Genomic DNA, 27,770 nt, shown 5'->3' on the forward strand with positions numbered 1-27,770 from the left:
CAGAGCTTTTCATCCTTCGGCTTCGCCGGTCTGATGGCCTCAACTCTACAAATCCCACTTTTTCTTTTTTAAGTCAAGGAGAAATGGCCATCCGATGACTTGGAAGAATATCTTGAGTCCAAGAAACAGCAAAACTGTAAAGCTGAGCCCTTGTTCATCTATTATCCCTCACCAATCCACCGGAAGAGCTGACATGGCCCCAGAGCTGTGTCATCTCCAGAGAATGTGTGAAGCACGAGGCCATCACACCTCATTTAGGCTGAAGGCACCAGGCTCGGCCCTTCGCCTTGCTGCTCAGCCTGTGAGAGCACGCTCTGTGAGCACGTGGAGCTTCGGGGCCCCGCGCACCCTCCCTCCAGATGTAGTCCAGGCCCAGAAGGGCCCGCGCAGGGATCCCCAGCACAGCCACCTGACTGATTGTCGGAGCGTGCTGCGGCCCGCTGCTTGTGCCTCCGCCGGCGGCGCTGCGGCCAGAGGAAGGCACCCAGGAGCGCACTGCGGCCATTATCCACGGCGCCTCCTAGTGGGTCAATTGCAAATCCTGCGAGTTCTCGCGAGAGCTCCCCCTCAGTGGGGATTATATAATCTCCCCAGGCGAGGATGGGGTGCTGAAGTCACCTTCCCGCAGGAGACGTGAGGGCCCTCGCGCGGAGGGCGGGAGAGCGGTCCCCGGAGGGTCCCCACGCGGGGGCCCCGGCCCCCCGCCCCCCCACGTTCAGCTGGACAATGAGTCCTCTTATGCTAATGAGGCGCTTGCGTCACTTCCGCTCTTTCTCGGCCGCCATTTTGGCTAGGGCAGGTTCGGGGACTCGCTCTGAGGCGCTTGTATTGTCTGCTGAGGGGAGACGCGGGACCAGCCCCCTCCCCCGCCCGCCGCCGCCGCCGCCGGCCCGGTGTACCCGCCGCCGCCGCCGGGACCCATGAGCTGAGCGCCCGCCCCCCGGCCGCCGCCATCTTGGCCCCCTCCCCCTGCGCGCCGCGCTCGGGGGGATCTGGCGTCTCCTCAGGCACAGCTCCCTCTCTCGGTCCCCGCCGCCGAGGAGCCGCGCGGCCGCCGCCGCCGCCGCCGCCCGCCCGCCCGCGACGGTGAAGCCGCGGCCCCACGCCCGCCGCCGCCCTCCGCCCCTCCTTTGTCTGCACCGCCCGCGCCGCCGCCCGCCGCTCTGCTGCGCCCGCCGCGCCCCCCGGCAGCAGCCGCGGCCGCGGCTCGAGCCGGAGCCGGAGCCCGAGCGCGACGAGGCCCCGGGCGCGTCCTCGCCGCCATCGCCGTGCCGCCGCCCGCTCGCCGCCGGGCCTCGCAGCACGCCGGCCCCGCGCACGCCTCGAGGCCGAGCCAAGGTAAGCGCGGCCCTGCCCTGCCGGCCCCGGGCCCGGCGCGGGCGCGGTCATTGTGCTCCGCGCGCTCACACTGCTCTGCACCGGCCTCTGCCCTCCTGCAGCCCGACCCCCTTCTCCGCCCCAGAGGCCCCCGGCCACCCAGGGCTTCGGCGGCTGGCGGCGTCTCCCCGCAGCCACCCCGCCCCCAGTGGTGCCCCGCTCTCTCGTCCCCCAAACTCGTCCCCTCCTGCCCCTGCCCCCCACACGCGCACGCCCCCGGTCCCCGGAACCAGCCTTCTGCCAGGTCTGCCCACCCTAGGCTTGGGGGGAGGGGAAGGAAGGACGGGGGGGCGGGGAGTGCATGGCACGGAGTGAAAGTCTTTGCCGCCCCAACAACATGCCAGCTTCCCTCCCATCCTAACAACCGCAGCCCTCGCCAGCCCTGCTCGCAGTCTCGGCTGACTGCTCAGCACCCACCTCTTGAGAGCTTTCTGCTCCTCAACTTTGCACTCAGAAAATGGAAATCCAGAAAGCCGCTAAAAGATTTGTGTCGAATGCAATGAATGGGGAGTAGTTCTCTGAGTACCCTCTTATTCGCCTCTTCTTTCCTCTGGGCCGCCTGTCCTCGGCCTTCCCCCCCACCCACCCCACCCCACAACTTGGATGCCTGTCTGGTAGAAAAGGCGCGATTGCTTCTTTTCCTCTTGTGTCCAAGATCAGGCTCTGAAGTCTAACACCCATTTTAAGCCTCACTCCCTGCCACACACCCCAAGTGTCTTCTCAGTGTTCTGCAGTCACCAACCAGTTCCTCTGGACAGTTCTTGTCATAACCCCATTTCACAGACAAAGGCTTAGGAGGGGGAAAGAACCAAACTGTTTCCTGTGTTAGCCATTTTAACGCTGTCCAACCCCAAACGCCCAGTTCCCATCCCTGATGCTTCTTGTGCCTGTGTCTTGACCCTTCAGAATGTGGGGGGGGGGAGGTGTCTCTTGGATAGCTTTGTGCAGTTTCTTTATAAATCTGCATTGTTGCTTCTGGTTTATGGCCATGAAGAAAATACCAGCCCCCACCCAAAATGCACCGCAGCCAAGTCGGTTAAAGGCAATCAGTGTTGGAGTCAGTAGGGGGCGCATTCTCTGCACTGGGTAAGGCTGCAGAGGGGGGAAGGGCCCCAGAACTAGAACAGGATGTGCTTAACAGCGCCTTCTACAGACCATTCGAAAATGGGCCCAGCAAGACTTGCACTTAGTTGAGCTGACAGCAACATGGCCAAGGATTAAGTGAGCCTGCAGAGAGATTTAAGAAAGCCTCCTCAATGTTTGGAAAGTTTTCACTTGTTCCAAACTGTTCACCCTCAGACTTTGGTGGCTGATAGTCAACTTCATGCACATCCTTAGGTCATAGGTTTGCTTTCTCAAGAATCCTTTCACCTTCAGGTTTGGATGTGTCAACGTCTCTTTCCTAGGCCAGGTGGTAAAGGGGGTTGTTTGAAGCCTGAAGGTAATGGACTTGGATCAGTCCAGGTCTCTATAGCTCTTTTGAGAGTGAAAAATCATTCGTGAGAGGTTTCTGTGGGGTGGTGATTTTTTCATAGCCTTGAGAGATGGGTGTCATGATTTGCAAGGCTTTGTTGGTAAACACCAGATCCTTAGTGAGTTCTTCATTGTCAAACTTAATAGAGTTGATTGCAAATTTTTGTTGCCTTTCAACTTCAGTCTTCCATCAGTATGTCGGTAGCCAACCAATTGCCTTTGCAAGTGTTGACGCCAGTGTTGGTGTGCACCCGCTTTCTTAAGAGTGTATGGACTTCTGTAGATTTTACTCCTGTAGATTTTACTCCTGTTGTTATTTCCATAGGTGTGAGATGCACAGTACGAAACCTAGGCCCCAGCTTTTGCACCGTGATGCACAGGGTTGCACTTTTTGTACTGAGCTGATAGGTGGCCTAGTGGTTAATCCCTGTACTGCCATTTTGAGGATCTGGACTCCGTTCCCTGCCTTGCTCTTTGGACTACATTGTCAATTCACACCGGTGGGTATATCATTTTGGAGGGTGGGTGCTGCAGCGTCAGGGAAGCCAGATACTTCCTCCTTGGTCACCACCAAAACCTACACTTACAAAATTTCAGCTTAGCCACATTCCTCAAGGAACCAGTTAGAGTTGTGACTCTTTAAGAGAAAATCTTAAAGTTGATGGTGGTGTTACAATCACCTGGATTCTGCACTATTGGGTGTACAGTTTTAAATAGTTAGACTCAAGACTTGCTAAGCTTCTAAAAGCCTTAATTACTTGGTTAAAGGGGGCTGGGAGGAATGGATCGTTGATAGAGATCAAGACTAGCCTAGTAGGAGTTCCTGGATTGGATCTGAAGGTGCCTTGCCATGCACTTGTTCTTGCTTGGGAAGATTGACAATGGGTGTTGATACCTGTGGATACTTTATCCTACTATTACAAATGTCTTACATAGACAAGCCAAGATAGATGCCAAATGGATGTATATGATACGTAGTTAACCATTTAGTGCTTGAAGATGACTTTTTTTCTTTGTTAGATAGTTGCTACCAGGTAACTTATGTGAAAAGGAGGTACCTTGGTTGCCGGTATTGCTCTAAGAGACTGCATTGGATTCACATTTTGTGTGTTTATATATCTTTAGTATTTACAGAATCCAGTATTAAAAAAAAAAAGAATTGTTAGTGATCTTGAAGTGCTGTATTAGTATTTGTTAGACTTGTGTTTTGTCCTGTAATGTCCTGTTTGATTTTTTTTTTTTTTTTTTTTTTTTTTTTTTTTGAGATTATTTTTTATGTATATTTGGGTTTTGCCTCTATGTCTGTGGGGATGCCAGGTCCCCTACTGCTGGAGTTACAGACAATTTTGAACTGCATGTGGGTGCTGGGAAGTGAACCTGGGGCCTTAAGTTTGAGTATATGTTTGAGGTTTGCAAGTGTGATTTTGTTCATTCTAATAAGTGAAATACAGTGTTAGCTAGTATCCTTGTGGTCATTTTTCCTTCAGGGAACCGTGTGAGAATGTGTGCACTCTTCAGTTTGAACAGTTAACTGGGTTTGACACAAAAAGGGGGTGGATAGGCACAGTTGCCTTTGAAAGCAAAAAATAAATACATAAATAAATAAATAACATGTGGGTATTTTGTGTACATGTGTGGGTATGCATTGCGTCATGCAGTGCCCATGGAGAGCGCAGCAGATCTCCTGGAATTGAGTTACTGATGGTTGTGAGCTGCCATGTGGGTGCTGGGAACCGAACTTGGTCCTCTGCAAGAGCAGCAGTGCACTTAACAGCTTAGCTGTCACTAGCCCAGTGAAAGCTAAGATTATAGTCTACAAACTAAAGATTCTTTAACAGTCACAGTTAACGAGAGTAGGGAAATGTGAGTATTCTGTTTATCTTTCTTATTTTGATTTGTTGAAAGTTCCCCAACTACTGTCATAGATTTTACTAGACATTAAAAATAACCAGATCTTAAATCTTGGTTCTCAAGACCTTACATAGTAAATACAGTCAATAGGGTTGTTAAAGTTGTTGGTTAGTTTTATAAAAACCTACATGGACTAATTTTTTTGCTTAGACTTTTTTCTTAAACTAGAATCAGAAAGAATTCTGAATAACATTTTAACTTGACAGTGTTGAATGGGTTTTGTTTTAAAAATAATTGACCAATAAGCTTAATTACTAAAAGTACAAATATACACAGTATACCACAAAAGAAATTATTTCCTTGCAGCAAATCTCTTAAATATCTGTTAAAAGGGTATTCAGTCTTTAGAAAACAAAAATACTCAGAATTATACTGGCTGGTTTAAGTGCTATCTTTTTGATGTTTTTTGCTTTATTATAGTTGAAGCCCTAACATTTTGAGCTCATTTAGTTGGGTGTATATGGATGTGTTCATACCCACCTAAAAAAACAGGATTTTTTTAAAGAGTTGAGATGATTGTCACACACTCAGTTTAAATAAAATATCTAAGTTTTAGAAATGATGTTTATGGTAATTCTTAACATTAAAGAAAAACTGAAAGTTTAATTTTTTTATAAGTGTCATAAAATCCTCTTGTACTTTTGAAAAGTAAAATACTTTTCAATAAGAGTTTAATTTTCATTGGCCTGCCCAGAAGACCTGTAGGGGGAAGGCAGCTCCCTAATGCAGGTAATTTTAGTGAGACTGAAAGAACTTGACATTTTGTTGCTATTATATAAACTTGGAAAGCTTTTCCCTGGGTTTTGAGATTTGTGATGGTGCCCCTGCAGATAGTGTCCTGTCCCTTGTTAAAGTTTGTAGCACTTTTCATGTCGTTATGCAAATGTGGTTTATGAAACTAGTATAAGCTAATGCTAGCTAACCAAATAGATACTTCAGGAAGATTATGTATTGACTTCTTAGAAAATTGGTGTTTTCTATCTTGATTGCGGGAACCCCATCTAAGAAGTAGTCATCCATGTCTTGCCCTGCCCAGGCCTTTTTTTTTTTTCTTGTCCTGTTGTTCAGATAGAGGGTTGGTTTTTGTTACTTTGTTTTTGCACATCTTAGTGCTCCTCCCACCTGCCCTTTTCATGACCTACCTGCCTTTCTGTCTTCCAATTTAGTGAGACTATTCTGTGCTGCTGTAAAGAAATAGTCTAAAATATATTAGCCTGCTTCCTAAAATTAGGGGTGGCTGCATCAACTTGATTGTGCAGAGGATGTGTGGGGTACGAGGGGGTAGTCTTAGACTGAATGCCAGCCACAGTCAGGAGTACTATACCATTCAGGTTCCTTCATCTCCTTCTAAAACAGTCCGTAGAACAATCCTGGAACTCCAGAAGAGGATCGGCAATGTTCCAGAAATGTGTTTGGGAGATAAGAGGAGTGCATAAGACTTTGCATATAGCTTTTGAAAGGAAGGCAGATCCCTACACATCTTCATACTTTATCCTTTGGCTAGGGTATAGGTTTGTAATTGACTCCCGGTAGGGAGTTCTGTGTCTCTTCTCATGTGACTTAGCTGGTAGCCTTTGATAAGGATAGGAACCCATTGCTTGATTTCCACGTAAAAAGAGGGCTGGAGAGATGGTTCTGTGGTTGTGGGTATGTCCTGTAGAGAACCGGAGTTCCCAGCACCCATGTCATGTGAATCAAGACCGCCTGTAACTCCAGCTCCATAGTATCCAACAATACTTTCTTCTGGCCTCCTGGCCTCCACAGGCACATGCCCTCACCCTGACATGAGTACACAATTAAAAATAGGTCCAAAAGAGAGTAAAATGCTGATGTTTTGTCAGTTTGGCTTTCTAGTGTTTTAAAAACCATTCTTTCAGTGGTATCTTTGTTTTTTAAATAATCGAGGCACCACTATGTGCAGTAGTATGGTGAGCCACAGGAGTGTTTTGCCTGTAATTGTCTGAACCATGTATGTGCCTGATACCTGTGGAGGTTAAGAGGGTGTTGGATCCCCTGAAACTGGAGTTATAGGTGGTTGTGAACTCAACTTGGGCCCTGAACAAGCCAGTAGTGCTCCTTGACTGCTGAGCCATCTTTCCAGCCAGTACTTGGGACACTGGATGCTTCTGTGAGCTGTTCACTGCTGTCTGCTTACACCTGTGGTCCTTCGTGGGTTCTGATGAAGCTGGTCAGAGCCCAGTGAGAGAGTGGGTGGGTTGTGCGTGTTGCAGTAGCCGTCTAGAGTTACCTGTCCTGGGTCTGAAAAGAGAACTCGAGCAGGTTCTATTGCTTCTCCCAGAGCTTTAGGTTGTCTGGTTCCTGTTCTCCCTCTGCTGAGCATCTTAGCTTTTGTTCTCATTCCCAACTCTGCCGAGCTTCCTGTAGGAGTCTGTAATGTTCTCTCTAGTGGGAGCTGGTGACTAGAGAGCTTTGTGATTGGTCTCTTTTGAAACAATATACCAGGAAGAACTTAGATGTGGTGCTATGGCAGCTTCTATTTAAATTTTAAATTGCAGTTGTGAATTCTGAGTTAGTAGAGTTCTTACTCCTGGAAAGGTGAATTATGTTCCATTGCAAGGGAAGTACCCCAAATCATTAAAAACAGCAGGCACAAAAGCCAAATGAAATGCCTTTGATTGAGCCAGTGAGTGGTGAATCCCTAGCACTGCAGAATGCCTGTGTAGTAGTACTCTCAGCTCCCAGGAAGTAGGGGCAGGAGGATAGGAAGTTATTGGTCTTCCTCAGCTACCTGGGAAGTTAAAGGCCAGCCTGAGATACACAAAATCCTGTCTTGAAAACTTGCTTTTGTTAAACCTGACTGTGAGGGGTGATTCAGAAAAACTGCTTGGTAATTGTGTTATTTAAGAGTGGTGCAGAAAATAATTTCTCATTGCTGTGGAAAGTTATTCCTGAGTGGTTTTTGATAGATAAATTAGAGTATTAAAACAACTTAGTCACACAGCATTGAGACAGATAATACGAAGATGATTTGCTTTCGTGATTATAAATGAACATTTGTTGTGCATGGGCCGACTGAGTATTCGAACTGCTTTTTTTTTTTTCAGGTTCCTCTTAAACCAGGTTGTCCACTATACTATACTGACAAGGAAGTGCCTCTAAGCCTGTGGAGCTCTTCACAAGCAGCTGACCACTCTTGATGTGTCCCTGCCTTGTACAATCATATTTACAATGAGATGGATTGGGGTGCCTTCCCTATCATACACTAAGTCTAGATGCAGCTCTTACATGTGTCCTCATCCCTATTTTCTTTTTAAAGATGGTATTACTATCTTTTTTGAATAAAATAGCTCTTAAATTAATGAGGGTCTAAGAACAGACTTCTAGTTTCTCAGCTTTCACCTTGTTCCTTGGAGATGGGGATGGGAATGTGTTTTTGTTTTGTTTTTTGAGACAGGGTTTTTCTGTGTAACAGCCATAGATGTCCTGGAACTCCATGTATAGCCTAGGATGACCTCAAACTCACAGAGATCTGCTGCCTCTGCCTCCCAAGTCCTGGGATTAAAGGCATGTGCCACCACTGCCCAGCAAGAAAATGAATCTTAAAGTTACTCCTTTAGGTATGAGGTGTGTGTAAAAGTACCATTAGATAAATACTTAAGTAACACTGAATGTAAAGACTACAATGTGCTAACTTGAATGGTTTGGCTAAGTATACCTAAATTATTGCACAAAAATACTAGTGTGTCTGTGAGTACAGATGTATTTTATACTGTATATTGAAAGAGATGTTACTCTGGCTAGCTACCACAGCTGATTCTCAGGAATAAGATAGCCTAAACTTTCTACAAGGTTATTAGAATTTGCAAAGTATCTGATTTGGTTTCAGGAAATAATGAGAGTTGCTTTGGCATTGACCTGGCTTAATCCTGACACTTGAACAGTGAGATCCATGTGTGTTTTTCTTTTGATACAGAGTCTCACTGTGTATTCCTAGCTGGTCTCAAACTCATAGAGATCCACTTGCCTTTCTCCCAACTGATGAACTGAAGGTGTGCACCACCATACCTGGACAAAGGTTTAGATTTATTTTAATGTATTTCTGTATATGTCTATGTGAGTATATACTACGTGTCTGGATACCTATATAGAGTTCAGAAAAGCACATCTGATCCCATAAGTGCTAGGAACCAAACCTGAGTCCTGATAGAGCTGGCTATCTCTCCAGCCCTGTCATATCACATCAGGAAATAGGCTTCTAGGGGCTAAGTAACATTTTTTAGCATCACAGAGCTAGTATATGGCAGAGCAAGGGATTCAACACAGCTCTGTTTAGCTTCTGGGTAGATTATCAGTCACTCACTGCATTTTACCATCTCTTCTAGCAAATAGCAGCTTTACTGACAACCCTACCTCTCAAGAAGTTTGACATTGAAGTCTATATATCAAACCAGGTATGTTTTGGTCTGTTAACACGCCTGTCTTATCGAAAGACAAAGGTTTTGACTCAAAACAAGTGTGCCTTTAATCTCAGCAGAGTTGGGGGCCAGTCTGGCCTACAGAGCAAGTTCTAACTAAGCCAACCAGATACATAGAATGTCTCCAAAAAAAAAAAATGTTTTGTCTTTTCTTTTTGGCTATAAATTGCACACTTGAAACAAAACGGTTCTGTTCCCTTCCTTTGCTACACCCTCACTGTCTTTAACTCACACTTAAGGCACTTGTGGCTTCACAGACCTTTCAGACAAGAGTGAGTGGGTTTAGAATGGTCTTAACAATATCTTGAGTGGTTCTCAAATTAGCTAATTCTGCTATCAAACAGACAACCAGACTAAAACTCTACTAACGTGCCTTTAAAATGCCACTTCTTGGGTGTCAGGAATATAACTTTAGTGTGGTAGTCCTTTCTTGGGTTGTTTAGGTTTAAACCTATGTTAGTGTGTTGGTGTGTGTGACTTGTCTTTCTATACCTGTAGACAGGGCACTAGACTTGTAGCTTCACATTCAAGGCCCCTATTTTATTATCATCCTGCTTTTTCAACTTTACAAGGTGGCCATTGAAATTCTGTGCAGGAATTACTAGGACTTAGCTTCTCCGCTTCGGGCACCATGGCCATGCTCCCTAGCTTAAAGCTACACCCTATCAGCAGCTACTACTGAAGATGTTTCTGGCATGCTTCCCCCCCCCTTTTTTTTTTTTTGCTGTGGGTATCTTGTCTGTGAGCCTTAGTTAGGCCAAGCCTTGTTCATTTGATCTGTTTCTTGAGCTCCTGCTCTGTAGCAGCCACTGATATAGACGGCCCGGGTGCCAAAGATGTCCTTTTTAATGGGTGCGTTTGTCTTGAATTAAGGAGATGGTGTCTTTTATCTTAAGGCAGCTAGCAGTTCTCAACCTGTGGGTTTCAACCCCATGGGAGTCACATATCAGATGTTTATATTACTTCATAACAGTAGCAAACTTACAGTTATGAAGTAGCAATAAAAATCTGAATGTTTGGGATCACTGGTAATCATTTAAAATGAAAGCTGCTAAAACAGTGTCATTGTAATTTTGATAGTTGGTGATGTGAGGAGCAGGCTGCTTATCGTTAGGTAATTTTATCTTTGGGTAGCTTCTTGGTATCCTAAAGTGCTATGCAGCAGCTGTCAAATTATCTTCCTTTGAGAATGCTCCCATTTCAAAATTTTCCCTAAGATGTCCCTTCTTTTGAAGTTAAACTCTTGAAACTCCTAGAAAGAAATGGAAAGGGGAGTTTAAATTAAACACATGGCATTTTTCTGAAGGTCGGGTCTGTGTAAATTCACATGCTGAATTTTGCCAAATGAAAGCACGGTTGAACTTACAATCTGTCATCTCAGACTGCATTTAGACCTTCGTTGTTAATAATATACTGCACTGCTCTTGGGTTCTAGAAGTGTAGCCTATTTGCCAAATAAGCTGTCTGGTATTTGGGGAGGGGGGTTTGTTGGTTGTTTTGTTTTTGTTTTGTTTTTTTTTTGTTTTGTTTTGTTTTGTTTTTTTAAGTACTTAAAAGTTTTAGGGCTGCCCAGACAGGTTCAATTTGCTGTGTTACCACAAAGTAACTCACTAACAGTGAGTTTACAGTGGCTCTGTAAATGTGCCAAGATTGTCCTTCTAGACTGCATCCAGAACTTGCTCTAGAGACTCATCCTAGTTCAGAAAATCTTAACAGATGTGCAGTAATCACCATTTTGACTAAGAGCCATTGGTGATAAATTTCCCTGGTTTTGAACACCGGCTGCTATTTAAAATTATCTCCCTGGTCTACAGGCTGAATACACAGGTAAACCCTGTCTTTAAAAAAAAAAAATTCTCCTTCAGGCTTACAGTGTTGCACAAACTTCTAATCCCAGCACGTAGTAAGCAAAGGAAGGTGGATCTCTGTACGTAGGAGGCCAGCCAGGGCTATGCATACATATGTTGTTGTTGTTGTTGACCTTGAATTGTTTTGTTTTTACTGTTTATGAGTGCATGACAGAAGATCCCATTATACATGGTTTTGAACTAGCCAGTGGTTAGTGGAAGTTGAACTCAAGACTTCTGGAAGAGTAGCTATTGCTCTTCTCAACTGCTGAGTTATCTCTCCAGCCCTGTTTTGTTTTTTTAATGTGTGTTTATATGTGCATCACATGCATGCAATAATGGCCAGGGACTTCATGAGAGGTTATCAGGTTGAATATGTAAGCCACTCTGTGAGTGCTGGAAACTGAGCCTTGTCTTCTGCAAGAGCAGCAGGTATACTTATTTAACTGTTGACCCGTCTCTCTGAACCTATATTATTTCTTATCTTTGAGACCAGGTCTGATATAATTCAGGATGACCTTGTACAACTGATGCTCTTGCCTTCACTTTTCCAAAGGCTGGAATTATAGGCATGTTCCCCGTGCTAGCTTATAAAAGGGAAAACATTACTGGGGTGTAACTCTGGTGTAACACTTAATCTTCACAATAACCTGGGTTTAGTCTTTAACAACACAAAAAAGAAACTCTAATTACGTGCATAAATCTGGAAGATACTATCTTGTGTTTCCGTGCCTTTGAGTGATTGAAGACTTTACCTTCTACTTTGTGGTTTGGTTAGCTTGGTGACAGCTTTCCCAGCTATAGCATACAGTTGAGTAGTTTAGAGTGGTTGGAATGACACTACTGGGACAGTGGGCAGAGCACCTTCCTCCTCCAGAAAGAAGCGTGGTGCCTTTCAGCAGTCCCCTCCTGTTATCCCACCTCTCAGGCTGTCCTGCTCCACCTGAAGAGTCACTTCTACAACATACTTCATAGAAACAAGGTCAGATAACTGTGGCCTTTTATGACTGGCTTGATTTGCCTAACTCGTTTCAGAAGTCATCTGTGCTAGGGGCATGCATAGTGCTTTGTTTGAGCAAAGGAGCCTGGTGGTTGTTAAGAACAGCCTAACATCCTGCTAAAATTGGACAAAAGCAGTATCAAAGCCTTTACCTTCCCCAAGTAGCTTTCAGAAGAACACAGTAACCGTGAGTACAATGTACGCATCTGTAATCCCAGGACTTGAGAAGCAGAGGCAGGGGGCTCGGGAAGTGCAAGGTCTACTCTGCTACAGCATCAGCCTTGCCTGGCTACATGAAAATTTTATTTCCTCCAAAAATTTTAACAGTGGGAAGGTGGTAGAAGACATTTGGTTTTTGAAAAGCTGTTGTGTGCTTGAGGGAACAGGTATAATGCTCAGTGGTAGAGTTCTTGCCCATCGTGAATTTCAGCCAGCACTGAAGAAAAGTGAGGAATACCATCTTCTGCTTGTGAAACAGTAGCATTATGAATTGAAGGGTTATTCAGTACTCTCAAGGTGGCTCATTCCTGAGGTCCACGTGGTAAAGAATTCTTTTTTTTTTTTTTTTCCTCCCCTTGTTTTTAGGAAGCTGTCCATTTCTACACACACACACACACACACACACACACACACACACACACTGACAATTTACCTAGGATATCTTGTCTTTTTCCCCTTCCTAGGCGAATCTTTGGGTCCTCTTTGCCTAGGAAGAACTAACTCTTAAAAGTTGTTCTCTGGGTCGGGCCGTGGTGGCACATGCCTTTGATCCCAGCACTTGGGAGGCAGAGGCAGGTGGATCTCTGTGAGTTAGAGCCTAGCCTGGTCTACAAGAGCTAGTTCCAGGAGAGCTTCCAAAGCCACAGAGAGATTGTCTTGAAAAAAAAAAACAAAAAGAGGGGGGAAAAAGTTGTTATCTGACGTGCCCTATGTACACAAGTTTAACTTTTGTTTTTAATGAAACCTGGGTGGTTACTTAATGGCCATTGGCCTCCTAGCTGTGCCTTGTCCTCAGCTCTGTCGTTGTTCTCTTTTGGATGTCATGCAGTCATCTGGCTGACCTTAGATACTTGCAGATTCTTGACCTCTTTGTGTGTACCACAGGCTTGACTGAACTCCTTGGTTCAGGACCATTTCACCTGTGGCAGTGATGCTCTGGCACAGCGCCCCAGGTGTGGTATTCTCTCTTCTAGCTACCCATAGATGTGTGAAGGGCCTTTCACCAAACATAACTATTGGAGGAGCATTAATTTAAAAATAATGTCTAGAGTTAGTGTTGCCTTTCTGTCTCCTACGTTTGTCACGTTCAGAGTAACCAGTTCAAACATGGACAACCAGGGAGATTGACAAACTGTAGAGGAATTACTTGAAGATCACTGAGGGAGATAACAAAGGGATGGCAAAAAGAATTGATCAGTTAGTTGGGAGAAGGAGAAAGGGAAATGTCTTTAATTTGGAAGTTTGATGTCTAACGGTGGTTCTGAAAACAGTACATTTTCTGTCATCGTTTGTTTATTTGGAGTGCTGTGGTACATGTATGGAGATTGGAGAGTTGACTACAGGAGTCACTTCTGTCTTTTCCATCAAGTGGGTCCCAATGATTGAACACAATTCACCATGCTGGCTAGACCTAGACCTAGATTTTTCTTGTTTTAATTTTAATTTATGTTTGTAGGTGTTTTGCCTTCAAGTCTGCACTGTGTTGTGCCTGGTGCTCTCAGGAACTCAAAGAGGACATCAGATCCCCTAGAACCTGGTTACAGACAGTTGTGAACTGCTTTGTGGGTGCAGGGAGTCCCACCTGGGTCCTCTTGAAAAGCAGCCAGTGCTCTTAACCTCTGAGCCATCTCTATAGCCCCTGGGTGTCCAGAATCAGCCACTGTGCTGGTTGAGATAGAGGAAAGGGAAGGATGTGAGAACATCCCTCTGTGGGAACTCCTGAAGGGTTCTGCGCATGCTGACAGAAGAAAGGGTGAGCTGCTTCCTGATGCAGTAGTATGTAGGTGATCACTTCCAGACTGAAAGGAACCTTTTTGATAGGGTGGCTTGCTGAATGAAAGGTTCTAGCAAGGCTTTGTAGGGTTTATTTGGGGGGGAAAAAAAGTACATGCCTTTAACCTAGCACTGGAGAGGCAGGGGCAGATGGGTCTTGAGTTCAAAGATAGCCAGGGATATGAAGAAAACCTATACAAGATAACTACAATATATACAGGTACTTTAATTTAAACATAGGATCCATGATTGGCTTAAAGAAATAAGATATGGGAGGGAGCTGGAGAGATGGCTCAGTGATCAAGAGCACTGAGTGTTCTTCAGAGGACCTGGGTTCAATTCTCAGCACCCACACAGTGGCTCACACCATCTGTAACTATAGTCTCTTGGGATCCAGTGTCCTCTTCCAGTATGCAAATGTACATGCAGATAAAACACCCATTATACATAAGTGCATATTTTTTTAAGTGCATATTGAAACAAGATGACTCTAAGGACACACTGCTGCATCCTCTAGGTGGCTTCAATGTAACCTGGGCACACTGATTTGAGGATTTTTCTTGCTGTGCTCAGACAAAATGTTTTCGGTTGGCTGTGAAGGTTTCTTCCTTTCTGTTTGTTTTACATGGTGTGGGGGTCTGTGTGTATAAGTGTTTGTAATCAATGCAGGGAATCAAACCCATGGCTTCCTGAACATTAGGCAGTACTTTACTGTAGAGTTGCCAGCCCTTGACTGTGTTCTGTTGTTTCGTTTTTGTTGTTTGATCTTCTGTAGTCCTAAAAAATAAGGGTTATTGTTGCCCATCCTGACTTGTAGCTCTGCAGGGACACTGTCTTAGACAAACCCCACTGGTGCTTCAAGTTCCACCGTTGTTTGATCTAAACTGTCACTGTTATTGTTGAGTCCTTCTCTGTCTTTCTAAGAATCTACTCAGCCTCTGAATAAATCCAACTTGAGATAGTAGCTGTGATTTCTCTCTCCATTCATAGGTTCTACTCAGGATCTACTACTGATACTGGTCTTTGTTCCTGTACAGGGTTGATCTACAGCTGGGTTTTCTTTGCAACCATTAGACTCTTGGTTTCTAATAAAACACAAAAGTAGGAGTTTGGCCTGGGTTAAACTGTGATGCTCCTGCTCTCCTCTTTAAGTGTGGGTGACATTGAGAAAGGGGTATGACTCAATTCATTCAACATGAATTCATTAAATCATCCTCAAAAGTTAATTGTGAGCTAGGAGTGGTAGCACATGCCTTTAGTCTAGTGCCCAGGAAGCAGGGATAGGATCTGTAAGCTGAAGGTCAGCCTAGCCTGTACAATGAAGCTCTATTAGTTAATACATGGCTGTGACTAAGACACCTGCCTTGAGCATTCCCAAAATTTCTTTATCAGCAACATTTTCTGACCAACTAAACTAACTGGCCTGCCCCAAAAATTATTTTAGAATTTTTTAGCAGTTGATCTTACATAGTATTTTAGTTTTAGTTTTCAAGGCCAGGGACTTTTGTGGAATTACAGAATGTTTTTGACTTCTAATCTCATTTTTCCTTTTGACTAATTCACTTCTGTGTCCCACTGCTTGTTAATTCTGCCAAGACTTTCCGTGACAACAGAGCTTAAGCACATTTGCTCATGTGTCTGGAAGGGGCTGTGGATACAGTGGGGAGAGTGCTGCTCTCCAGCACACAAGACAGCCATGTTCTGAACACATGTACAGCTTGTGTACTGCAGAATGAAACATGTTTCTCACCTGAGTCCTGATCAATGGCACATGATACTGCAGCAGCAGTACTCCAGCTGAGGCTGGACAACAAAGCTTTGTGTAAAAACTTGCTGCCTGAGGGCCTACTTAGTGTGCTCCCAGCACCAGGACCTGCAAAGTTTAGGTGTGAAGTGATTGATGAACAGTGCTTATCAAGTTGCCCTTTTTGTGCTGTGTATGACAGGTTCTCCCTGGCAAGACCTGTTAGACACTACCAGCTAAACAAAAGGCTGGGCAAAGGGGTGATAACCAAAGGATGCGTCAGGAGAATACGGTTTGTCGGGGAGGGTTGTTTTTTCTGTGTTTTCAAAATATCTCCTTGTTGAGGTTTCTAGTTCAAAGGGTTTGAGGCTTGGGGTCCTTCTTAACAACTTTTTAAGCAAAAAATCAGATGGGTGACATTAATGAATTCTGGAACCAACTACTGATTTAAACTTTTTTGTCAAGGTGGCACTATGCAGGCCTTTGCTTCATTTAAGGTGTAGGTGGCCTCTACCCACAAGACCCTCCTGTCTCATCCATCTGAGGGCTGGAATTACAGCTGTGTTACCACCTAGCCCAGCCTAACCCTTAGGTACTTAACAGGTTGTGGCCTGTGGAAAAAACCTTTGAGTCCTTTTTTGTGTCGTGTAGTAATTCGAACATGGACTAGTATTTTATTGAAACGTTGCTTAGCTTGGTATGAGGCTCAAGAGTGCGAAGGAGAAATAAATGGTAACTGGTGTCCTTTCTGGGAAAGGAACCACTCACTGTAGGCCCCGGTCTTGAGCTCATGGGAGTTCACATGGAGAATGATAAGGATAGAGAATGCTGGTTTTTAGTGAATGTTTTAACATCAGGAGACCCAGCTAAACTTTGATACTTCTTAATAGGGTGTTCTAGAACTTCCACCGGACAGGAACATCCGCAGATTCGGGCTTGCAGCCAATAAAAGTTGACTGTCCAAGTGAGAAAACTGACTTTAACCGATGGTGCTTTGGAGTTGGTTTTTTGCTAGCTTTGGTCTTAGCGCTACTATATTCTGTGAAATTATGTTGGATTTAGATTATTAAAACAATTAAGGTCACATTCAGAGCCTTAACAAAAATCTTACCTCAAATTGTATTACAGTTTTCCTAAATAAACAAAAGTACTTTTGTTTTTAAGAAACTTGGAAAATGGATCTGCATTTCTTTATGCTTCTGCCTTTGATATATTTGGGACAGTCAAGCAGCTTTTTTATTCCTTTAACATGCTCACACTCAACAGGCATTTTGTTTTTTAAAAAGATCCCAGAAAGCCTACAGCAGTTACCATGTGTTCTGAGGCCACAAGCATGACTTTCCCCATCTAAGTATCTATTCTGTGGCCTTTGTGAGTTTTTTGCCCAGATGTGTTGCCGCCTAAGGAGAAGGTCACACATCACTTGGGACTTCAATTTGAGGAGACAGAAACAGTCATTGAATGTCATGTTGCTTCTGTGACAATATTATTGCCATGACATTTCAATAGCAAACTCTTACCCTCAGTGCTCAAAGCTGGGTGGTGCTTTGAAGTTATGAATGCTTTTCTAGGTGTGTAGGTCCAACCTCACAATTGACACTGTTCCATTCTCCAACTTCAAATTCATCTCTTGAAGGGTTTTTAAGCCTAATCATACTGATGTGCCTAGATTCGTGGTATAAAAATGTCCTCTAACAAAATAGGGAAGGCCAACAAGCACTCACCTTTGCCTGCCTGCTTTAAGTGTTCCATCTTCTCACCTGTAGGAGCCAGGGTTTGGGATCCTGTCAGTGAAATTAGTAGCTTTGACAAGTTGTTCATGTTTTGACTTTGACTTAAATTTTTTTTTCCAATAGAAACTATGTTCCAACTTCCTGTCAACAATCTTGGCAGTTTAAGAAAAGCCCGGAAAACTGTGAAAAAAATACTTAGTGACATTGGGTTGGAATACTGTAAAGAACATATAGAAGTAAGTAGCATGCCATTTTTAAATTTTAATGTGACTCGGCTTCTGATCCGTTACTGTGTCCATGGGCAAGATGGTTTGCTGTTAGGTGTGACAGTGAATTTTAACTGCACCTTTAGCTTCACCAAAACCTTCTCATTTAGTAGTGCTTACTGCCTTTTCCTGAAAGTGTGTTCATCTTTGCATCCTGAGGCAAAAACACAGTTGCAACATGGAGACTATACACAGACAGTGCATGAGGTACTTTAAAATTGTGTATGAACTTTGTCCTTGAATTAACCTTCAAGGACTCTAGGAATTCTTGCCTCCAGTCTATGAAATAGGAATTGGGGAAGCAGTGATTTCAGGCTCATAGTTAGGGAGGATGCAGTAGGGACTGCAGAGCCTGTTTTTAGTTCTCATGGGCCTGGGTGTTCCATTGACCTGACTGTTGAGGCATGGTTGTCTGGGTGTTTGTCTTCTCTTTCCTTAGGATTTGAGTATTTGTCAGCCTTATAACCCATCAAAGACTTATCTTGCCCTTATGTAGCAGTTTGGCCTTTCCAGGCTGGACCCTAGCTTTTATTCAGCTTTCCAAGACCCTTGGAATAAATAGAGGCGTCTCCTCCTTGTCTAGATCTCCTTGCTCCAGATCTTACAGTTATTTGGACAATACCTCCAACCAAAGCATCGAAAGCAATTTCCCCCAAGGAGTTTAGGTTCCTACTGGCCGAGCTAAAGTGGCCTTGTTTTGTCGTTTATCCCACTGCCTAGCACAGTGTTTGGAACAAGTGCTAAGGACACAGGTCATGGGTCGAATTGATGGACATTTCATTCATGATCCCAGTTCTCTTCTCCTGAATCCCACTCAGAGCAGTCAAGGATGTATCCTGGAAACCGAAGCTTCTCTAAAGTGGGCTTCTAGTGCTTTGTTCCCAGGGTGGAGATAACTTTTAAGATTCACATAGATTTGTACTTGGGGGTTGGTGAGACCCTTCTAAATAAGTATGCAAATAGTCAGGTGTCTTTCCTATCCTGTACTGGGTTTGCTCCTCCCACTAGAGCTAATAGGTACTCTAAAGTTTGCACATACTTTCCACCTACAGCTGTGAACCATTCACTCTACTTTCTTCTTAGTCATAGAGGGGGGGACACTACAATTTCACGTTAGATTATAAATTGAACGGCATGTTGCTTACTTTCTTCCTGGGTTTAAAAATCTGAATTTTCTTCTAGATCCACCCTTCCTTCTGTTTGTTTGTTTATGCTGCCAAGCTAGACTCTTACTCCTCCAGGGCTATTAGCACGTGCCCCTCCTCCACGCAGGGTTGTGACTGGTGAGTTATGTGTTTAAAGAAGCTGCTGTGGGACTGGAGCAATTTCTCTGGAAGCGTGGTCATGTGCCTTTTGCATTTGCTGATCCCCTGTACCACTGCATTAGTTGTCAGTGGTTAACCCTCCTGTGCCCTCCACACTGGTTAAAGAGGTAGAATGTAGGTGTCAGGACAGGCTGGGCTTGATACCACTGTGTTTTTGTAAATTTCTTTTACTGTTTTTCTAGGATTTTAAACAGTTTGAACCTAATGACTTTTATTTGAAAAACACTACATGGGAGGATGTAGGACTGTGGGACCCTTCACTTACAAAAAATCAGGTAAGTCTGGCAGGATATGTCCCAGAATGTCCATTTCCCACTGAACCTTTCATAGGGACAGCTGTCAGCTGTGTCATGGCAATGGCCTGATGTGGAAAGTGTACACACATCTCCTTTTCCTGAGTGCTAGGAAACCTGAGACATTGGCTGTTACTGGACTAAAAGTTCAAGTTGAAAGAATGAACAGAATTTTCAAGTTGGAACTAACGCTGCAATTTAGTAGTTGGGGCATTCCCTGGCCTCCATAAAACCCTGGGTTTGGTCTCCAGTACCACATAAACCAGACATGGTGTTGTGGCACACACCTCTAATTACAGTACTTGAGAGGTAGATGCAGGATCAAAAGGTCAAGGGCATTCTGTATATTCTGTAAATATTCTATATAACGAGTTTGAGGCCATTCTGGGCAAATGAGTTTCTATACCCAAAAAAAAAATGAAATAATCAAGTTGGGGAACCTGTGGTATATATGTATCATTCCACAGTGCCACAGCTCCATTTCTAAGGAGCACTCTTCATTATTATGGATGCAGCCACAACCTGCCGTCCAATATGTTGCTGCCCTTGCTTTCTAGACAAAAGTCATAATCCACAACTTTTCCTTGTAGCTAACTTCTGGCTGTCCTGGAACTCACTCGGTAAACCAGACTGGCCTCCAATTCAGATGTCTACCAGCCTCTGCCTCCTGAGTGCTGGGAATAAAAGGCATGCAGTGCCACCTCCCCAGTTACCACTCAATCTTCTATTTACACTTCTTTATCCCCACTAATAACACCAAATCTTTATGGGAGGGTGTGGTGCGTGACCCCTAGAATGGCAGTGACAGGTCAGTTTTTTGTACCTTTGCATTCAGAAGGATAGTTATTTATACTCATGTATCCTTATAGTGAAGATGTGATAATAGGGCCAGGCAGTAGTGACACCTTCAATCCCAACACTCAGGAGACAGAGCCATCTGTTCTCTGTGCTTGACCTGGTGTACAGAGGGAGTTCCAGGACAGCTAGAGCTGTTATATCCTGTTTCCAAAAAACAGTGATACTAATGCCTGCCTCAATGAGATGATGGGACAGACTTAGAAGACTTCCTAGGGGAGGCTTTACCCTCCCTGAGGAGCAGATGTGGGGGAGTGGGAGGGGAAACTGGGACTGAAATGTAAAAAAATTAATAAATTTTTTAAAATGAGATGATTTTGTGAATGGTACTTCCCTCCCTTTCTAATTCTGTACTTTTGAACTCTACTTAATGTGCTAGGAAGTTCTGAGCAGCATTCTTACAAGAGAGAAGGCCTTCGTAGAGAAGATTTGGTTTTGAGGTCAGGCTCTCTAATCTTGGGTATACTGGAAAAGTCCGCCTGTCTCTGCCTCCCCAGCACTGGGATTAAAGGCAGACACCAATACACCACCTCAGGAGCTTTGAGGGAACGCAGAGAACTCAAAACAGGACAAACCTGAGAAAAGATGACTGCCTATCATGTTTATATTTACCTACTTGAGATCATAATTCTGAAAGCTGGTCTCTAGTGTGCTGTGTAGTACACCATGGCTTCTGAACCCTTAGCCCTGTCTGTAAGACAGTTTCAGGTAACTTTGGGTTTCCAAGGCAGGATTTCTCTGTGTATCTTTGAAGAGAGCCTGTCCTGGCACTCTGGTTTGTAGACCAGGCTGTTGTCAAACTCAGATAGATCTGCCTACCTTTGCCACCTGAGTGCTAGGATTAAAATCATATACCACCATGCCTGGGTGGGTTTTCATTGGCTTTTTTTTTTTTTTTTTTTTTTTTTTTTTTTAAGGAAAAATTATTTTTTGATGTGTGTTTTGCTTGAATGTGTATTTGTGTGCTGTGTAAATGCTTGGTGCCCTCAGAGGAGAGAAGAGAGCACCAGATAAACTGGGACTGTGTTGTGGATGGTCATGAGCTGCCTTGTGGGTGCTTGGAATCAAACCCAGCACCTCTGTGAAAGCAACTCATGCTCTTAATGGCTGAACTGCCTCTCCAACCCTCACTGGCCTTTTGAAGCTACTCTGTCAGAGAAGTAGAAGAATGAGGACAATATTCCAGTCTGGAACCTTTTGACCTGCAGTAGAGGCTAAATACACAGTACTTTAAATTAGAGAAGTTTTTGGGCTTTTTCTTTTTTTATTGTTGCATGGTGGCAAAGGAAAAAAAGTACTCCTTTGTTGCTTATGAAGGCATATGGGGTCTATGAGTTCCCATGTCTGAAGCCTGAGCAGATTACTGGTACACAAAATAAGGAGTTTGCATGGTTCTGATTATTTTTATGGATAAAATGTTTTTCTTAAAACCTTTTTTTTGTGGGGCCTTTGACATCTCTGAAACCACCCAGCAAATATGACTAGCCATTTTTTAAAGGATTAGCAAGAACTTAGCACCTAGTTTACATGGGGACAAAAATAAAGATATTTGATTGAAAATGCGTTTGAGTTTCTCTTTTAGTTTCCCAGTAGGAGAAACCTCCAAAACTCATTGCCTTGCAGAATTTCTGGGAATGACTGCTGGGGGAGGGGTGCCTACATCTGTAACTACCTGCCTCAGGTGGCCTTCTCATTCGGTTTCTGTTTTGTTTTGTTTCATTTATTTTTTTTTAGGACTATCGGACAAAACCTTTTTGCTGCAGTGCTTGTCCGTTTTCCTCAAAATTCTTCTCTGCCTACAAGAGTCATTTCCGGAATGTCCATAGTGAAGACTTTGAAAATAGGATTCTCCTTAATTGCCCTTACTGTACCTTCAATGCAGATAAAAAGACTTTGGAAACACACATTAAAATATTTCATGCTCCAAACTCCAGCGCACCGAGTAGCAGCCTCAGCACTTTCAAAGATAAAAACAAAAATGATGGCCTTAAACCTAAGCAGGCTGACAATGTAGAGCAAGCCGTGTATTACTGCAAGAAGTGCACTTACCGAGACCCTCTTTATGAGATCGTCAGGAAGCACATCTACAGGGAACATTTTCAGCACGTGGCAGCACCGTACATAGCAAAGGCAGGAGAAAAATCACTCAATGGTGCAGTCCCCTTGGGCACAAGTGCTCGAGAAGAGTGTAACATCCACTGCAAGCGATGCCTTTTCATGCCTAAGTCCTATGAGGCTTTGGTACAGCATGTCATTGAGGACCATGAGCGCATAGGCTATCAGGTCACGGCCATGATTGGGCACACAAATGTTGTAGTGCCCCGAGCCAAACCCTTGATGCTGATTGCCCCCAAGCCTCAAGAGAAAAAGGGCATGGGACTCCCACCAAGAATCAGTTCCCTTGCTTCTGGAAATGTCCGGTCTTTGCCATCACAGCAGATGGTGAATCGATTGTCAATACCAAAGCCTAACTTAAACTCAGCAGGAGTCAATATGATGTCCAATGTTCACCTGCAGCAAAACAACTATGGAGTCAAATCTGTAGGCCAGAGCTATGGTGTTGGCCAGTCAGTGAGGCTGGGTCTAGGTGGCAATGCTCCAGTTTCCATCCCTCAGCAGTCTCAGTCTGTGAAACAGTTACTTCCAAGTGGAAATGGGAGGTCCTATGGGCTAGGTGCTGAGCAGAGGCCCCCAGCAGCGGCCAGGTACTCCTTGCAGACTGCCAACACCTCTATACCCCCAGGCCAAGTGAAGTCTCCATCTGTGTCTCAGTCACAGGCATCTAGAGTATTGGGTCAGTCTGGTTCTAAACCTCCACCAGCAGCCACGGGCCCTCCTCCAAGCAACCATTGTGCCACTCAGAAGTGGAAAATATGTACAATCTGTAATGAGCTTTTTCCTGAGAATGTCTATAGTGTTCACTTTGAAAAGGAACATAAAGCTGAGAAAGTCCCAGCAGTAGCTAACTACATTATGAAAATACACAATTTTACTAGCAAATGCCTCTACTGTAATCGCTATTTGCCCACAGATACCCTGCTCAACCATATGTTAATTCATGGCCTGTCTTGTCCATATTGCCGATCAACCTTCAATGATGTGGAAAAGATGGCAGCACACATGCGAATGGTTCACATTGATGAAGAGATGGGGCCTAAAACGGATTCTACTTTGAGCTTTGATTTGACGTTGCAACAGGGGAGTCACACCAACATCCATCTCCTAGTGACCACATACAACCTGAGGGATGCCCCAGCTGAATCCGTTGCTTACCATGCCCAAAATAATGCCCCAGTTCCTCCAAAGCCACAACCAAAAGTTCAGGAAAAAGCAGATGTCCCTGTTAAAAGTTCACCTCAAGCTGCAGTGCCCTATAAAAAAGATGTTGGGAAAACCCTTTGTCCTCTTTGCTTTTCAATCCTAAAAGGACCCATATCGGATGCACTTGCACATCATTTACGAGAAAGACACCAAGTTATTCAGACAGTTCATCCTGTTGAGAAAAAGCTAACTTACAAATGTATCCATTGCCTTGGTGTGTATACTAGCAACATGACAGCCTCAACCATCACCCTTCATCTAGTCCACTGCAGAGGTGTTGGGAAAACCCAGAATGGCCAGGACAAGACAAACGCACCTTCTCGCCTCAATCAGTCTCCAGGCCTCGCCCCTGTGAAGCGCACCTATGAGCAGGTGGAGTTTCCTCTGCTAAAAAAGCGAAAGCTGGAGGATGATAGTGACTCCCCCAGCTGCATTGAAGAGAAACCTGAAGAACCTGTTGTTTTAGCTTTAGACCCCAAGGGTCATGAAGATGATTCTTACGAAGCTAGGAAAAGCTTTCTCACAAAGTACTTCAACAAACAGCCCTATCCCACCAGGAGAGAAATTGAGAAGTTAGCCGCCAGTCTATGGCTATGGAAGAGTGACATTGCTTCCCATTTCAGTAACAAGAGGAAGAAGTGTGTCCGTGATTGCGAGAAGTACAAGCCTGGTGTGCTGCTAGGCTTTAACATGAAAGAACTAAATAAAGTCAAGCATGAGATGGATTTTGATGCTGAGTGGCTATTTGAAAATCATGATGAGAAGGACTCAAGAGTCAATGCTAGTAAGACTGTTGACAAAAAGCTTAACCTTGGGAAGGAAGATGACAGCTTCTCAGATAGTTTCGAGCATTTAGAAGAAGAATCCAATGGAAGTGGCAGCCCTTTTGACCCTGTCTTTGAAGTTGAGCCTAAAATTCCTAGTGATAATCCAGAGGAGCATGTACCGAAGGTAATTCCTGAGGATGCTTTGGATTCTGAGAAGCTAGACCAAAAAGAGGAGGAGGATAGTTCAAAATATGAAACGATCCATTTGACTGAGGAACCAACCAAACTAGTGCATGATGCCTCCGACAGTGAGGTAGACCAAGATGATGTAGTTGAGTGGAAAGATGGTGCTTCGCCATCTATGAGTGGCCCTGGTTCCCAACAGATATCAGACTTTGAGGATAACACATGTGAAATGAAAACAGGAACCTGGTCTGACGAGTCTTCCCAGAGTGAAGATGCAAGGAGCAGTAAGCCAGCTTCCAAAAAAAAGGCTATGGTGCAAGATGACACAGAGCAATTGAAGTGGAAGAATAGTTCCTATGGAAAGGTTGAAGGGTTTTGGTCGAAGGACCAATCACAGTGGGAAAATGCATCTGAGAATGCAGAGCGCTTACCAAACCCACAGATTGAGTGGCAGAATAGCACAATTGACAGTGAGGATGGGGAGCAGTTTGACAGCATGACTGATGGAGTTGCTGATCCCATGCATGGCCCCTTAACTGGAGTAAAACTGAGCAGCCAGCAAGCCTGAGGGCCTGGCGTACCACAGCACTTGGGCCGTGTTGCATCCTGAACCTCTATTCTGACTGCAAAGGTGTCTTCTAACTGGCAATGCCTTGCAAGGACTGGTCAGTCAACAGGCTATTGGGGACATGTGACCACTACAGTCCCAGTAGTTATTTCTAAGTCTATGACATGTAATTGGTTGATCTTGCTTCAGACCCTTCTCTGGTAGATTCAGTAATGAAGTGTGAAAAAACCAGTAAACTGGTGGCTCATGAACGCACACAGGGAAAAGCAGTTCCTTACTTGCCTTTTCAGCATTTCTTTCCCTCGGTAAGATGTTTGGTTGGATGTCTGGGAAAGCCTTACCCTGGTTCACAGAGTAGTGCGGGGCGGGCATACATGCTACCAGTCAGGTGTGTCTACTAGACTTGGGAACATGGACCTTTTTTCATGTATTCATTCTGAATAGTTGAAATGTATATTTGTACAGTCTTTTAGACCTCAAGTGATGCTTATGACACTGTTACTGTGTGCCCGTCATAGATTGGTTTTTAGTGTTGCCCTTGCTGTGTGATAAATGCTATATCTAGTTTACCTAGCAGAAGCTTGACCCTGCGATAGTACGGACCTTTGGACAGACTTAGTTTTTGCACATAACCTTGTACAATCTTGCAACAGAGGCCAGCAACATAAGATATATATCTGGACTCTCCTGTATTATAGAATTTTTTTCTTGTTCTGAGTATCCTTGACATTACAGTTGTCAAAACTGATATTTCAGATCTCTTTCTGAGACCTTTTAAGCTAAAGTAACATGCAAGAATTGATTTTACAGCTACTAATTTTTGACACCTTTTAGATCTGTAAGAGTGTTGTGTCAGAGCAGCAAACACAGCTGAGTGCTGCACTTGGGATATTTAGTTTCCTCTTTAGTTGAACACCGCCGGGTGTATTCATTTATACCATCTAATATATGACACAATGTTGTAGTATGTATGATTTTGTGGTCTTTATTTCCCTTTGTATTCATTTTAAGCATCTAAATAAATTGCTGTATTGTGCTTAATGTAAATATTTGCTTTTGTTATACCTTATCAATCCTGTGTGTCCATTACATCTTTTGCTGTTTGATGCCACAGCACCCTGAGCAGAGATAGAGTCGACGCTTACAAAGAAAACTTGTGGGAAACGGTAATCTGTCATTTGCCTAAAGCATGCTTTCTCTCCAGGTACCACCTACAAATTTTTTTTTATGCGTGTATGTTTCCATTTTGCTGCAAAAGTAAACATCCTTGAGGTTTTTGGTTTCCCTTTTGATAAGGAGCAGAGCTTGGATCTGTATATAAATGTCATGTTGACAGATAATAGATATGTTGGCCCCCAATGGTCTTTCTTCCCACTTAATGTATGGCAACAGTTGTACCAGACAGGCAGCTGCTTTGTCTCTGGAGTCCCCTGACCATTTTGCTCTGAAGAGCATGAATTTGGGGCCACTTGGCACTGAAGGAGCTGGTAGATTGACTGCACAGGGATTTCCCAGAACAGGCTAGACACAATGCAGTAAGGAGGCAGAGGTGGCATAGCTCTTAGGATGGAACATACTGGGGTAAGTCAGCCCCCTCTGAGCAACATTGCCTTGGAGAAATCAGAAGTGGCTACCTCACAGGACTCCTGAGCCTCTTAGCAAGAAAGCTGTTTCCTGACCTGAAAACAGTAAAGGAAATGTACCTTTCCTAAATCATTCTTGCCATGAAACATTATGAATGTGTGCAGCTATGGTTCAGGGAAGGTTATTGCCATAGCTACATGCTACAGGCACCCAATCAGAAACACCAGCTGATATTTAAGCCACCTCCCACTTGTGGGAATTTGGCCTAAGATCTGCCTAGACCACTAATGAGACTGTTGCAGGTAGCTACCGTGGAAGTGAGGTAGGGCTCATGGCCCTTCCTAGACATCTGAGGGAGTCCCTGGTGCTGCCTTGCCAAGTGGATGGATGGGTATGAGACCTCCAGCACCAAAAAGGCTTTAGCTGCTGCAGTGGAAATGGGTCCCCAAATGGAAATAGTGCTAAAGCTCTGAGAGTCTCAATAAAAGCCATTTTGAAAGAACCCCTTTGCTTCTATTTGCTTTTGGCTGAATCTTACGGTTACTCAACCATAACTTGTACTTTCAAAACTGCCTGGAACTCTAAGCATAAACACTCTATAGTTTTGGTTGGTTAGTTTTTTGGTAAGAAATCTTAATCCCAGAGGTCATTGCACGTTTTGCACTTGAAAATTTCGTGTACTATAAGTTCTAGTTCATAATTCCAGTGCACAGCTGTTTCTCTCCCATCATTATCATGGGATGCATAAAAGATTCATCCAATTCTCTAAAATACAGGAAGAGTCAAAGTCCCTTGCTTGCCTAAGTGTGTGTGTCCATTTGATCTCTGCTTGCTGCTGGCATAGTGAGGCCAAGTATTTAAAGATGGGAACTCAACAGCTGAATCATTGCACTCATCAAGTGATCTCTCCCACACACGAGTTCCTTCTCTGCCTCTACCTCACTGACAGGATGGGACCCAAAAATCTCCAAGTGGCTCTCTCTGCTCTTCACCTGAGATGATGAGGAATCTTTTCTTAACGGAAAGGCAGTTGACGGAACTTAACAGGATCATTTTGAACAATGGTTGTTTCTACCCGTTGCCACTGTTCTT

The 27,770-nt window shown here is 44.2% G+C and overlaps 1 protein-coding gene across 6 annotated transcripts; it reads left to right on the forward strand.

The window, feature by feature from the left end:
• The first annotated feature begins 1,147 nt into the window (after nt 1-1,147).
• Adnp (activity dependent neuroprotector homeobox) lies at nt 1,148-26,141 on the forward strand. 6 transcript variants are annotated; one of them, XM_051185757.1, is made up of 7 exons: nt 1,150-1,338; nt 3,176-3,350; nt 7,827-8,041; nt 9,105-9,173; nt 17,637-17,749; nt 19,287-19,379; nt 21,987-26,141. In XM_051185757.1, exons 5-7 carry the CDS (start codon nt 17,642-17,644, stop codon nt 25,092-25,094), a joined length of 3,309 nt encoding a protein of 1,102 aa, XP_051041714.1. In that variant the 5' UTR covers nt 1,150-1,338; nt 3,176-3,350; nt 7,827-8,041; nt 9,105-9,173; nt 17,637-17,641; the 3' UTR covers nt 25,095-26,141. The 6 variants fall into 6 exon arrangements, with proteins under 6 accessions (XP_051041739.1, XP_051041732.1, XP_051041714.1 ...); XM_051185763.1 differs by lacking the exon at nt 7,827-8,041; XM_051185782.1 differs by lacking the exons at nt 7,827-8,041; nt 9,105-9,173 and having other exon boundaries at nt 1,148-1,338.
• Nucleotides 26,142-27,770: the final 1,629 nt, after the last annotated feature.

The sequence above is a fragment of the Phodopus roborovskii genome, unplaced genomic scaffold, assembly GCF_943737965.1.
Source record: "Phodopus roborovskii unplaced genomic scaffold, PHOROB, whole genome shotgun sequence".
Taxonomy (NCBI): Eukaryota; Metazoa; Chordata; class Mammalia; order Rodentia; family Cricetidae; genus Phodopus; species Phodopus roborovskii.